Consider the following 13,713-nt stretch of genomic DNA (forward strand, 5'->3'; position numbering starts at 1 on the left):
TTGAATACATTTTGAAACCAGATACTTTTGATACTGTACTTAAAGTATGGTAGGGTAAGTGATATTTTTTGGTACTTTTTTGTTTTTTTGTTAAAAGGTTAAAATACTATATTCTGACAGTAATCATTGCTAGAGAGCGTTTGTTCGGTCACCGGGGTCTCTCCAGATCTTTAGTAGAATATAAATACATTTTCATGTAGGTGACAACATTTAAGCCAATCAGGAGAGAGCACTGAAAATGCATTCTCTGTTTAATTAAGAGCTGGAGAGACATGGGAGACTGAACAAACACTCTATAGCAATGAGTACTATCAGAATATAGAGCTATTTAACACTTATTTTAACAAAAGCAAATCACTTACTTTAACACTTTGACTCAAGTGATTTTCTTATGTGACTAACTTGACTGGCGTCACCTTCAAAAAACAACTTTACTTTTACTCAAGTGGACTTTCAAGAACTTTATGTACCACTGACAAATACTATAATTGTAAAATGTCTAGCATATTGGCATGGGCACTATGGCACACATTACATTAGGAGTCCAGTAGCATACATTTAGGGCTAGGCCTATGTGTTTCTGGTAATATTATTGCCATTTTATAAGTCTGTGGCAGAAAATGTAGTTTGACAAAAATGTCCTTCACAACTTGGCATGGCGATGGCCCCTGAATTAACTCATCAAAGGCACCGCTCACTGTACACTGGGTGTGATTTTTTACACTAATTATTTGTGAAGTCAGACTATGTGACAGCATATTTATGGACGATCTATTTCGCTAGGCCTATAGGCCTACAGTATTTGTGGAATATATAACTGTATGCAGTGGTGGAAAGTAACTAAGTATATTTACTTAAGTACTGTGCTTAAGTACAATTTTGAGGTATTTGTACTTTACTTGAGTATTTCCAATTTCCAATACTTTTACTTCTACTCCACTACATCTCGGAGGCAAATATTGTACTTTTACTCCACTACATTTATTTGAAAACTTTAGTTACTAGTTACTTTTCAGATATAAATTATTACATTATGAAACATACATTTACCAATTCAGCCCTATTTTATACCGAGGCAATTTGAAAATAGCCGATCTACAAGCTCATAACGCGTCGCAACGCGACGCGTTATGAGCTTGTAGATCTGCTATTTTCAAATATTTAGTACTTTTACTTTTCATACTTTAAGTACATTTTGATGCCAATACTTTTGTACTTTTACTCAAGTAAATATTGAATTCTGGACCAATAATTGTAACAGAGTATTTTTATATTGCAGTATTGGTACTTTTACTTAAGTAAAGAATTTGAGTACTTTTTCCACCACTATGCCACAATCACTGGAGATATGCACAGGAATATCAATGAATCATTAAACCAGTGAGATTTTTATTTTCGCTGCTGAGTTGTGGATTAGCTTCTTCTGTCAGATTATTGCCTGGACTGTGGATTCTTTATTGATCTATCCTGATGAGTTATTGGAATACTTTTGTTCATTTTGATGCGCAAATGCGTCTCTAGACCACACGTACACTCCACATGCGTGTGTGTCAGTATAGACCTAAATTATTGACAGTCGCGGGACTCGCGGAGATGCCGCTTGAATTTAATGAACGTTTGGTACTGTGCACGTCGGAGTAGATAAATAGAGATATACAAAACTAGGCTTGATCTTCAGAGCGTCAGATCGTTTTTCCTTTGATTTTTCAAAGCATGCAATGCAATCTAATTTAATCTTAACCATTTAAACCCTATAATTATAGAGTTACGTCTATAATTGGTCAAACGCACCTCTTTTTCACTTTACACCTAAAGCCGATCAAGCCGATCTACAAGCTCACAACGCGTCGCAACGCCCCAGGCCTTTGAATGTGATGACGGAAGAAAACAGCGCAAGGCATTTTAAAACAACATCATTGGATAGAATTGATGAAGAATTGATTAAACTGTTTTGAACAGACTTCCAGGAATAATGAAGTGAAACTAAATGGAAATTCAGGCTTAGTCTCAGACTATTCAAAAACCCACTCTACTGAAATAGGAAATGATATCTCTGAGTTCAGTGTTACACCAAATTCGGACACATATTTAATTCTGTGACTGGCTTGTGATTGGGGATTAACTAATCACTGAGGGCTCCTTCTGATGCAACACCCATTTTGGAAAACAGCTGCAATGGGAGCACTTTTAGACTGAATAATGATGAGAGACTAAATGGAAATTCAGGCAGAGTGTCAGGCTAAGATTGCTTCATTGCTACTTCAAAACTCCTCTCGGAAACCACCTCAGCAGCAATATTTGGCAAAACTTGACAGAATTATCGCTAGATGTTGTTAGAGGCATATTCTTGCGTAGGTATTATTTTTTCCCACAAGAAAAGGGGTCCATAACTGCCCTCAAACTGGGGTTTAAAGGGCAGGGTTGCAAATGCTTAATCTGAATCTTGGGGTTCTATAATAGCCAAAATGCAGGGGGAAAAAAGTTACTCAAGATACAGTTGTTTTCCCCAAAAAGCTAAATAGGAAGTGGATGGGGGGGGGGGAATCTCTCGATCACGTGATCTCCTGGATCTGTTTGAAAATGGTCACTCAGGTGATAGGGAACAGCGCCAAATGGTGGAAAACCACTGAAAAAGCGCGTTTGGACGATGTCTCGTCATAAGTCGTCCTTGGCAGTGAATGAGTTATAGGGATCAATACAGAGCAATGCAAATTCCAAGATTATGAATAACATGTGTGTTTGATCGTGTATGTACCTGTGCAGGAGTACTCATCCACTCTGGTGAAGCCTGGTAGGCAGTCACAGCGGTGACACCCGGGGAGGTTCACACACACAGTGTTGGACTGGCAGTAGTGCATCTGGGTTGCGCACTCATCAATATCTGAAAAACATGGAAGAACGCACACACGGTCAATTCCTGACAAAAAGCAGAGAGTCAGTAGCAGTCACCTACAGCAGTGGTTCTCAAACTTTTTCATGTCAAGGACCCCCAAATTGACATGTATTAGCCCGCAGACCCCCATTTGAAAATATATGCCTAGGACCCCCATAAGAGAAGGCTTTTATGGCTCTAGCAGTGATTTTTAACCATTTTAATTTCAAGAACCCCCAGTTTGACATGCATTAGGCTACGGACCCCCATTTAATTACATTTCTATCTCTGGGACCCCAATTAAAATCAATGTTAATTTAACTCTGAGAGTGTACACATGGAACCAAATGGACCCGTTAGGGTCCATTTGGTTCATAAGTATCTATCATTTAGCTGTGGACCCCCTGGAACTCCCTCAAGGAAGGGGGGTCGTGTTTCTGTGAAACATCAGCTTTTAGTTCTTTGAGTCTCCGCTTGTGTGTAAGCATTACTTAGCTAAAAGTATTTGCCAACATGAATGAAACGCCTCAGAGAATGAAATCTGCAAATGACATTCCAGGTTCTTGATTCAGAAGACAAAGCTTTCTGCTAGTATGCAGACTGCAGACCTTGCTGCAAAAATGTCATATCCCACTATTGGCTTTCCAAGCATTTAGTGAGTCTATGCCACTGCATTGATTAAAGCTGTTGCCATGGTTTAGGTTAAGAAACTTTACTGGTGTTGCTTTTAAATGTTTTCAGCAGGTCCATGTATTGGCTGAAAGCATAGGTGCTGTTAGAGTATAGTATCTTTCCTCTTTAAAGCTACAATCTGTAAGTTTGTAACTTGTAACTTCTCTCTCCTGACAGAGAGAAGAAATTACAACTGTAACAACTTCAAACGCGTGTCATCCAGGTCAGAAAACCAAACCTCTACCTCTCAACCGAAGGGAATCTGCCCTTTGCCAGGGGAGATATTGGGCTTATCACCATTATCAGGCAGGGCTATTTGTCAACCAGTAGGTGTCTACCAGACACCAGGGTATACATTTAGTATCAATGTACTGTATATGATTAAGGTGACCACCTCCAACCAATGCAGCCATGCTAGTTATATTGTATTATATTCTACCGTAAAGATTGGTTAAAGCAGCGTTTTATTTATTAAAATAAGTTCCAGATTGTAACTTTAAGGGGTTTTCTTTGCATTCCTCATTTACACAGGGCTAAGTATGCCACCTGTATTTAACCAGGCCAAAGTTGGCAAAGTTTAGCTCACAACATCATATAAACTTCACACTCCAACCCAGAGCATTACTGTTTCACAAAACAACACGAAGGCAGCAATTCAGTGCACATTCTGCAATGTCATCAACCATCCCCAGTGGCTCAAGTAAAAGATCCATACATTGAAGTCTAACTGTAGCGAAATGGAGTATAATGGAAAATGTAGTGCAGCCACTAAGTGCTTGACAATTGCCCTGCGGTTGACACACATAAGCATAGGTGGAAGTGCTCTTAAAGCATAGCATCAAGAGAGAAATGATGAAGAGAAGAGAAGAGAAGAGAAGAGAAGAGAAGAGAAGAGAAGAGAAGAGAAGAGAAGAGAAGAGAAGAGAAGAGAAGAGAAGAGAAGAGGTTATCCCATAATATGAGGCTAACCTTGATACTGTGCATTAAAATCACTGCCTACACTGAATATTTACTAATGTACCTTGAAAGTCAGACTATGGACGTTAAAATACAGAGCAAACTGTAAAGGGGATAGTGAAATTACAGAACTAGACGGGCATGGCACTCCCTCTAGTTTTCGGTGACGCACGTCAAGTTCGAAGTCGGTCGGTTTTCGAGATACGTGAACTACAGACGGACACACAGACAGACGGACACACGGACAGAGAGTTTGCTAGAAGGATGAGATCAGAAAGAGATCTGGAAGTTGCGTGTGTGTGTGTGTGTGTGTGTGTGTGTGTGTGTGTGTGTGTGTGTGTGTGTGTGTGTGTGTGTGTGTGTGTGTGTGTGTGTGCGCACACGCGCGTGCGTGCGTGTGTGGATGGGTGGCCTTTTGTAATGCAATGAGCCCCATCAGCCATTTATTTCCTGGGGCATGCCGTTCCTTGGTTACACCATGTCTTGCTACTAAATGCTCTCCATTCTGCCTATTCTAGTGTCTGTAGCCATGGCAATAACATAATTTCTAACTATAGGCCTACCTGTGCCGTGCCCACCACGAGTCCTGAAAGGTCTTTCCACAAACTTTAATAACATATTTGAGAAAGGCTGGTTTGGTCTAGAGCAGCTAGTAGTAGTGAGTAGTTCCCAAACTTTTCTGGGTCAGGGCCCATTTGAAAATCTCGAAAGAGTTCGTGGCCCACCCTTCTGACCACTTAACATGGTTGCCAATCAGTGCATTTTCAGAGAATGTTTGTTTGAACAATCAATCCAATCCAATCAGATTTTGATAAATGCATAGTGCACGTCCAACATATTTCGGGTTGGATGAACAGAACCAACAAAGTTTTTGATTGATTGAATACTTTATTAGTCAGAAATGTAAACAGCACAAGGCACAGTCCGACATTAAGGCTAAAAGGATAACACAAAAAGTCCTGGGGACTTGTTTCCACCGTGGTCCTGTGTATTCAATTCATCAACATAGCATAAAACGTACACAATAATACATGTCATCAACAAACACAAAACACTATGTACAGAGGAAAAAAAGGGAAACGGCGGCAGTGAATGACACCTCCTTTCTATGGGAATTTTGATTGACCTCCCCTTGTGGTCTCCTGATACATGATTTCTCAAGGCAGTTTAGAGAGAAACCAGTGATTTACATATTTTAATGGATATGGCGTCAGGGCATTCCACATTTAGGTGGCAGAGTAGTAGAATGAGCATTTTCCCATGTTTGTTCTATATTTGAGTAGTACCAGATCGTTGTCGCTCCCTCTAGTATTGTGGCTGTGGGTGTCACTCACTTTGGAGAAGTAGTTAGTGGGATATGAGGGTATTGAGGGCACTGTCCCTTTGACTATCTTAACACATTACCTGCCTTGATATTAAACATCGTTTTTGATCCCCTTGCCAGCGTAATTACCTTAAAGGTTCGATGACATTCATTTTCACTTTTTTAATTTGTTATGTTTTTTTGGGGGTTTTATGACCTCAATTACACCCAAAAAATCTGAACTTTGAACATTCAGTGGATTTTCTGTGGTCTGGGGTTTTCTGAATAATTAGGCTGAAAAGTAATCTGAGCTTGGCCCTTCGACAGTGAGGTCACAGTCGATTAATCCCGCCCACTCTCCTCCTCGCCCCTCCCCTCCCCTATCCTTTCCTTTGGGGGGGGCGGAGCAGAGGCGATGATTGACAGGCAAAATCCCTCACCAGCGACACCCGCAGGCAAAGATTTCTTTTTTCATTGCAGTTGAAAAGGCTTTAGAAATGTGAGACAAAAACACCTACAGTGAATCACTGGAGTGGAATTTTCAGTTAAAACTTTTTGTACACGTTTGAAGGACCAGGACAAAGACTCTGAATGTGGTGTAAACATGAATGTCATGATACCTTTAAATAGACGATCGTCGAAACGCCATGGAAGCCACGTTGTGTACAACAACAAAAAAAAGTCCCCGTGGGTAGGCGGAGGGATCCGTGTACCCACTGGAACGATAACATTCCAACCGCGAGCAGCCATTTTGGGGCTATGGTCCGTTGAAAACGGGTGGTTTTCAATGCAAAAAAAAGAAACTGCGTTAGGAGTGTTTTTCTAAAAATCCCATAGTTGGGATGTATGGATGTCTGTTTTTTTGGAATGACGTCACGTACTTCTTCTCTGAGTGACGATCGATCATTCCAAAGCTGTGTTAAAGCGCCCCTTGTGGAATAAAAAAATAATGTATGCGTTCTTGGCGTGCAAGTGATATATGCGTCATTGGCGGGTAATGTGTTAAATACCAATCCTATTTTTATTTGCTTAAGCCTGTCTCCATCCCAGACTGCAAAGTGTGTTGGAATTAGGTGGGTCATGGGCTTTAGGCAGAGAAGTAGTCGAATCAGTTTGTTTTGGGAGTTCTGAAGCTTTGTTTTTAGTGACCTTGAGATGTTGGAGAACCAAGAGGTGCAAGCATAGCCAAAAATCTTGTTCTTTGATTGACTTTCTTGATCACTTTTGATGCAATTCTTTCACCTGTCAGTTTGTTGTCAAGAATACAGCCCAAATAGGTAACCTCTTCTTTGCTTGATATTACTATATCGTCAACTCTCTGACCTTGATTGAAATCATTTGCATTTACATTACTAAGGGAATGTTTGGACCCAAAATGAATGGATTCTGTTTTACCAAGGTGTAATGACAAGTTTGTTATCCGAAAGCCAAGTACGGATTTTGCTGAGTTCAGAACTGAGGGCTTCCTCAACTTGCATTTTGTCCTCGCCGAGACCAGGAGTGCTGAGTTGTCGGCGAACAAGAACAAATTGCAGTTACAGGCTGCTTTCATGTCTGCCGACTACATCAATCGTCGCGTTTGATGTAGTCGGTCAAATACAGCAGGCATGAGTCAGTGGAGTGGGATGTTCTGAAGCCAGATTGGAATTCAAACAGCAGTTTTCGTTCTTCGAGGTAACTACTGATCTGTTCGTGAATGAATTGTTGTGGGACGTGACTGATGGATACATTTGTAATGAGGGCTGCCATGCGAGCAATAGAGACGGCTGCGTCTCTGAGGTATATGGTGGTGTACTTTAACCCATTAAGACATTTTTTAATAGCCAAATAAATCTAAAGTGACACAGATGTGTAACAGGTCTTAATGGGTTAAATTACTATTTATCGGTATCACAATACCTTTTCAAGGTTTTAAACAAAAAAATACCATCACTTTTTAAAAATATTAACGTAATATTACTATTCAAATATGAGTGTTTCCCCAATGATTTGGTGACCCACTTGCAATGGCATTGCTGGTCTAGAGGTCATGACAAAATGTGGCACTTGTGACCTTGTGAGAGAGAGAGAGAGACGGCACCTGTGAGGCACACGTGTACATGCAACACACACAGACAGAGAGAGACACACACACACACACACACACACACACACACACACACACACACACACACACACAGAGAGACAGCGGCACGTACGACGCGCGACTATGCACTCGCATGGGAGAGACATGTCATTCAATTAAATCCCATGCCTGATTAAGGCCCATATTAAATGTGACAACGTGCCAACGTGAAAACATATCCCATGCCACCGATGGTGCATGGCTGCATGCATATGCATGCATGTGAACCAAACACACAGAGAGAGAGAGAGAGAGAGAGAGAGAGAGAGAGAGAGAGAGAGAGAGAGAGAGAGAGAGAGAGAGAGAGAGAGAGAGAGAGAGAGAGAGAGAGAGAGATGCAGTTTGACGTTATTGCATCAGACAGTGGAAGTATTATTATTGGGGCATGCTTCCTTCTGGATATTTGAGCTCCACTGGGTGCATCTTTCTACTATATTGCTTATGTATGCATGCATGTGTACATGCATGCACTGTATTGATGGAATCAGAGGGATCATGTGTGCTAAAGTGTCCAGGAGGCAAAGCAGGCTCTCTGCTCTCTGCTACCGGGGCATCCTGCCCATAAGAGTGAAAGATAAGAGAGAAAGAGACAATGCATTTCCATATGTCATCTTCAGTTTCATGTATATAGATCCATCGCAACACCGAAGTGATACTCCCTCACACGTTGCTCACCACAGCATGAATTGTACACGGTACAATCCTGAGTGTTCATTTAACTCAGGGAGTGTACAAATGGACCCCGAGTGTCCATTTTGGTTCCATTTTTTAAAACTCTCAAATGTTAAATGAACACTCAGAATTTTCCTGTGTAATTGAGTTACATATGAAGCCCGGAGCGCTCTCTCTCTCTTTTTTTCCCCACAGCAAATAACTCTCCTTGAGTAATGTACTATCTTCTACAAGGCTTGTAGAGTGTGGAATGTGCAGAATCAAAATGAGACGCATCGTATATATTCAGGCATACACAGACTCATGGGCCTTAAGCCTTTAAGACCGGGAAAGCATCTGTGTGTAATTTTTTGATTTCTTTGGCTATTCAAAAATAGCAGATATACAAGCTCATAGCGCGGCACCGAGTGCCGCGCTATGAGCTTGTAGATCTGCTATTTTTGGAAAATAATCGTGAAAATGTGTGCAGATCTTTGAATATATACATTTTTAACTCAAATCTTTGCTTCTGGGGGTCCCTGGAACAAAATATTTTGAGATGGGGGTCCGCGGCCAAATACATATAATTTCGGGGGTCCTTGACATGGAAAAAGTTTGAGAACAACTAATATTATATATCAACATACGTTTTTTCAAAAATGATTTAGAAGACATTTGTAGAATCCCCCAGAAACAAAGATTACCAATGATTTCCATTATAAAATGTATGTTAAATATTTCCAAAAAATATAAAACGTATGTGAAAATATAAATGCATTGAGGTAGGCATACTTCCTTGGCCTACTGGCAGCGTGTAATAAAAGTTTGGTAACATAGCGTCAAAATCATTTTAACCACCGTGCTATGAGCTTGTAGATCTGCTATTTTTGAAAAATCTTGAAAATGTGTGCAAATCTTTGAATATATATATTTTTTTAAAGCACATTTTTTTAACTCAAATCTTTGCTTCTGGCGGTCCCCCAATTTAGAGCTCCTTGGCATGAAAACGGTTGAAAACCACTGTTCTAGACGGCTCTGCGTCCTACAGAGCCAGCCCGTAAAAATGTGTCTGTGAAAAATATAAGCGAATTCAATTGTGACATTTCTTTTGCACTATGTGTACTTCATTCTCTGTGGCAATGCAACCACTGCAAGGCACTGTTCCTGAGGCCTGATTGTGGGGCGAGCCAGTGATGCTTCCGGCATCACTTTAATAATTTAACTCCACACTCTTTGTCAGATTCGGTTAAAAGTGAGAAAAGCATCTCCTGTCAGGTCTGAGTTCCTGACAGGCTCTGTGATCTCTCACAGTCACCTGTGTGCCCCCTAACAAAGCGTGCGCGCGCGTGCGTGCATGTGTGTGTAACGGCGCCATGTGTGCGTGACTGCACGCATGTATGCATGCGTAGCCATGTGCGACTCTTGTCTGTGTGCATGTCTGCTGATGTGTGTGTGTGTGTGTGTGTGTGTGCGTGTGTGTGTCTGCACGCGTGCCTGAGCACACGCATCTCAGTGGCATTCCTCAGGGAGCTAGCAGGTGAGGTCTGGTGACAGAAGTGGAACTGTCATTTCACACTGGGGGGAATTCATTTCTCTGGTCACGCCTTCGTCTCCGCACGCCTCTCCCCATCCAACCGACCCGTCCCTCCCTCCATCCCCATCGCCCCCCCTCAACACACCTCTATACTGCTCTCCCTCACCCCCCCTCCCATTTTTTGCTCCATGCTTTCCTCTGCTGCTTTATTCATGCTGTGATGTAGGTCAGGGCTGCGGAAGAGATGCAGCTAAAAATAAGGCAGTCTAGGCTGTGTGTGTGAGAGTGTACGCCTGTACGGTATGTGTGCGTCTGCGTATCTTAACCCAGTAAGACCTGAGGCCGATTCAAAAAATGTTTTCTAAATCCTAACGCTTTAAAAAATATATATATATTCAAAGATTTGCCAAAAAAAAATCTCGATTTTTCAAAAATAGCAGATCTACAAGCCGCGCTATGAGCTTGTATATCTGCTATTTTTGAATAGCCAAAGACACAGATGCGTTCCCGGTCTTAATGGTTTAATGAACACAGGATGAATGAACAAGATTTTTGAGTTTGTTGTATGTGCAGGTTTAGCCTGGCTATACAATACTGGTTAATTCCAAACACTACATTGTATTCTTAATTGTAGTCCCATCTCTTTAGGACTCTTTTTCTCCCCACTTTTAATATAATAATATAATAATATCTTATTATTATTATTATTAAAGATGTCTATACATTGTTATTGTGACATTAATCATGTCCATGTTAATGGAGAATATGCCTCATTGTTAATAATAATAAGGCCATAAGCCCAATTAGCCGTATCAGCACAATCACTGTTCCCTCCCTTATGTTCAACACAAAAGAAAACAGAGCCAGAACACACTGTTGTCTGTTTTAATCAATCCTGAGTGTTTTGAGTGTGTTTGCACTAACAGTGACCAGGCCTGTCTGGCACCACGAGGCCAGGCCAGGTGAAGGTCTGAGACCAGATGATGGCTTCTGTTCAGCGGGTCATTTATCAGTCTGGATGCCCATTGGCAGACAGCCACTTCACATAGAATAGATGGAGCCGCGCAGCGGTCACAGAAAGTGAAAAGTGAGACGGAAGAATGAGAAGAATCGAGAGACACGACCATTTTGATGTGTGTGTGTGTGTGTGTGTGTGTGTGTGTGTGTGTGTGTGTGTGTGTATGCGCGTCCGTGGCAGACGCTGTGCATGAAAGACACACACATAGAGAAACTGACAGACAGAGATGGTGACTGTGCCTGAGAGAAAGACTGGGTGTGTGTTCATGAGAAGAGAGAGAGAGAGAGCGAACTGTATGTGTGAGCGAGGCAAAAGACAGAGAGACATGCAGGCCATGGTTAAGCCAGAGGCTGGGGCATGAGGCAGATGCTAGCACTCAAATGTGACCTCCCCTACTCGACACACATCTCAGCACACTACCGCTGCAAGTACCCTTCACACCACAGCAATCTGCAATCAATGTTCCCCTGTTTTCTCTCTCTCTCTCTCTCTCTCTCTCTCTCTCTCTCTCTCTCTCTCTCTCTCTCTCTCTCTCTCTCTCTCTCTCTGCAGTCGGGCATTAATCTCACCTTGCAACTACACTGTGATAATTGCGGCTAACATATGACATTGCTTTAATGAATCTAATAAATGTACTCATACAGACAGACACGGTTGATATACAATAAAGTCCTGAATGTTAATTGATCCATTTGTAACTCTGTGTACAATTTCATGCATTCTATGCTTGTTGTAAGGGTCATCATGTTACATCAATTTGCCTTCAACTCCTAGTACAAAGCCCATACAGAAGAGAATGGAAAAGCATTTCCAATGATTTTTTAAGAAATGCGCCTGCGGTGCCTGCAATATCATACCGTGTTCTACATCTCTTGACCTTGACCTTTGAGACGCAAAATGTAATCATCTCTTTGGGGCAGACTACTGATCGTTCCCATCAAGTTTAATGAAAATCTGCCCATCTGTTCTAAAGTTATCTTGCACAATTCATTCAAAATCAATAAATCAGCTAAAAACGTCCAGGTAATATTGAGTGTTGATGTAGTACACCAACATACATTATATATCAGGAGCTACAAAGGTCAAGCTAAATAATGTCCTACCGTAATGATTTTGGCCGACTTCAACTGATTTAAAAGTTAAATTACAGTATACTACTACTACTACTACTACTACTGCTACTACTCCTACCACCATCACTACTACTACTACTATTACAAGTAAGACGCGCGAACGCGGGAAGCGAACTCACCTTGAAAATAACAATAAGAAGAATAGAAAGGAATGAGCAATTGTAGAGAAGTGGGTGGTACAGTTAAATTAGGGTTCAGACTGGCGTAGCCACTGAGGTGAGCAGAGAGCTGAGGAGAGGTTTCAGCACCATGGATAGAGCCACTGAGGTGAGCAGAGGTTTCAGCACCATGGATAGAGCCACTGAGGTGAGCAGAGGTTTCAGCACCATGGATAGAGCCACTGAGGTGTGCAGAGGTTTCAGCACCATGGATAGAGCCATTGAGGTGAGCAGAGGTTTCAGCACCATGGATAGAGCCACTGAGGTGAGCAGAGGTTTCAGCACCATGGATAGAGCCATTGAGGTGAGCAGAGGGTTCAGCACCATGGATAGAGCCACTGAGGTGAGCAGAGGTTTCAGCACCATGGATAGAGCCATTGAGGTGAGCAGAGGGTTCAGCACCATGGATAGAGCCACTGAGGTGAGCAGAGGTTTCAGCACCATGGATAGAGCCATTGAGGTGAGCAGAGGGTTCAGCACCATGGATAGAGCCATTGAGGTGAGCAGAGGTTTCAGCACCATGGATAGAGCCACTGAGGTGAGGAGAGGTTTCAGCACCATGGATAGAGCCACTGAGGTGAGGAGAGGTTTCAGCACCATGGATAGAGCCACTGTAGAGCAGAGGTTTCAGCACCATGGATAGAGCCACTGAGGTGAGCAGAGGTTTCAGCACCATGGATAGAGCCATTGAGGTGAGCAGAGGTTTCAGCACCATGGATAGAGCCATTGAGGTGAGCAGAGGTTTCAGCACCATGGATAGAGCCATTGAGGTGAGCAGAGGTTTCAGCACCATGGATAGAGCCATTGAGGTGAGCAGAGGTTTCAGCACCATGGATAGAGCCACTGAGGTGAGGCAGTGCACATGCACACAGACACACAGACACACAACCCGAGCTCGGTTTTATAGTAAGCTCCACTTGCGTGGAGGCTCCTTCCGCTGCGTTCGCAACTAGTACTATTATCAAAAGTATCACAGCCATGAATAAAGGCCAAAACATTTGCAGCCTTGACCTCCTGCCCCACAATATCCACTGAACAGACTTATCCAGGGGAGTGATCTCTTTTGAACAATTCCAGTGTCAAAAACCAGTGTTGATTTTGACAGCAAGTTTAGTTTTAGTCATAGTCTTTTGAATAAAATTCCATTTAGTTTGTCATATTTTAGTCATCTGAAATGTTTCAGTTTTTGTCTAGTTTTAGTCGACTAAATATCATAAGATTAAAGTCGACTAAATCTACAGTTGATTTAGTCAACTAAAATGTATTTTGGCGGTGCCTTGATGGCGTCGT

The 13,713-nt window shown here is 42.0% G+C and overlaps 1 protein-coding gene across 1 annotated transcript in view; it reads right to left on the minus strand.

The window, feature by feature from the left end:
- Positions 1-13,713, minus strand: part of LOC308082649 (protein kinase C-binding protein NELL1-like) — a 302,553-nt gene that overhangs the window by 89,165 nt on the left and 199,675 nt on the right. Inside the window, exon 13 of the mRNA XM_080424542.1 lies at positions 2,756-2,881. Within this exon, the coding sequence (XP_080280668.1) occupies positions 2,756-2,881 (126 nt within the window). The remainder of the gene's footprint in view (positions 1-2,755; positions 2,882-13,713) is intronic.

This window comes from Gymnoscopelus braueri (assembly GCF_963280865.1).
Source record: "Gymnoscopelus braueri genome assembly, chromosome: 1".
Taxonomy (NCBI): Eukaryota; Metazoa; Chordata; class Actinopteri; order Myctophiformes; family Myctophidae; genus Gymnoscopelus; species Gymnoscopelus braueri.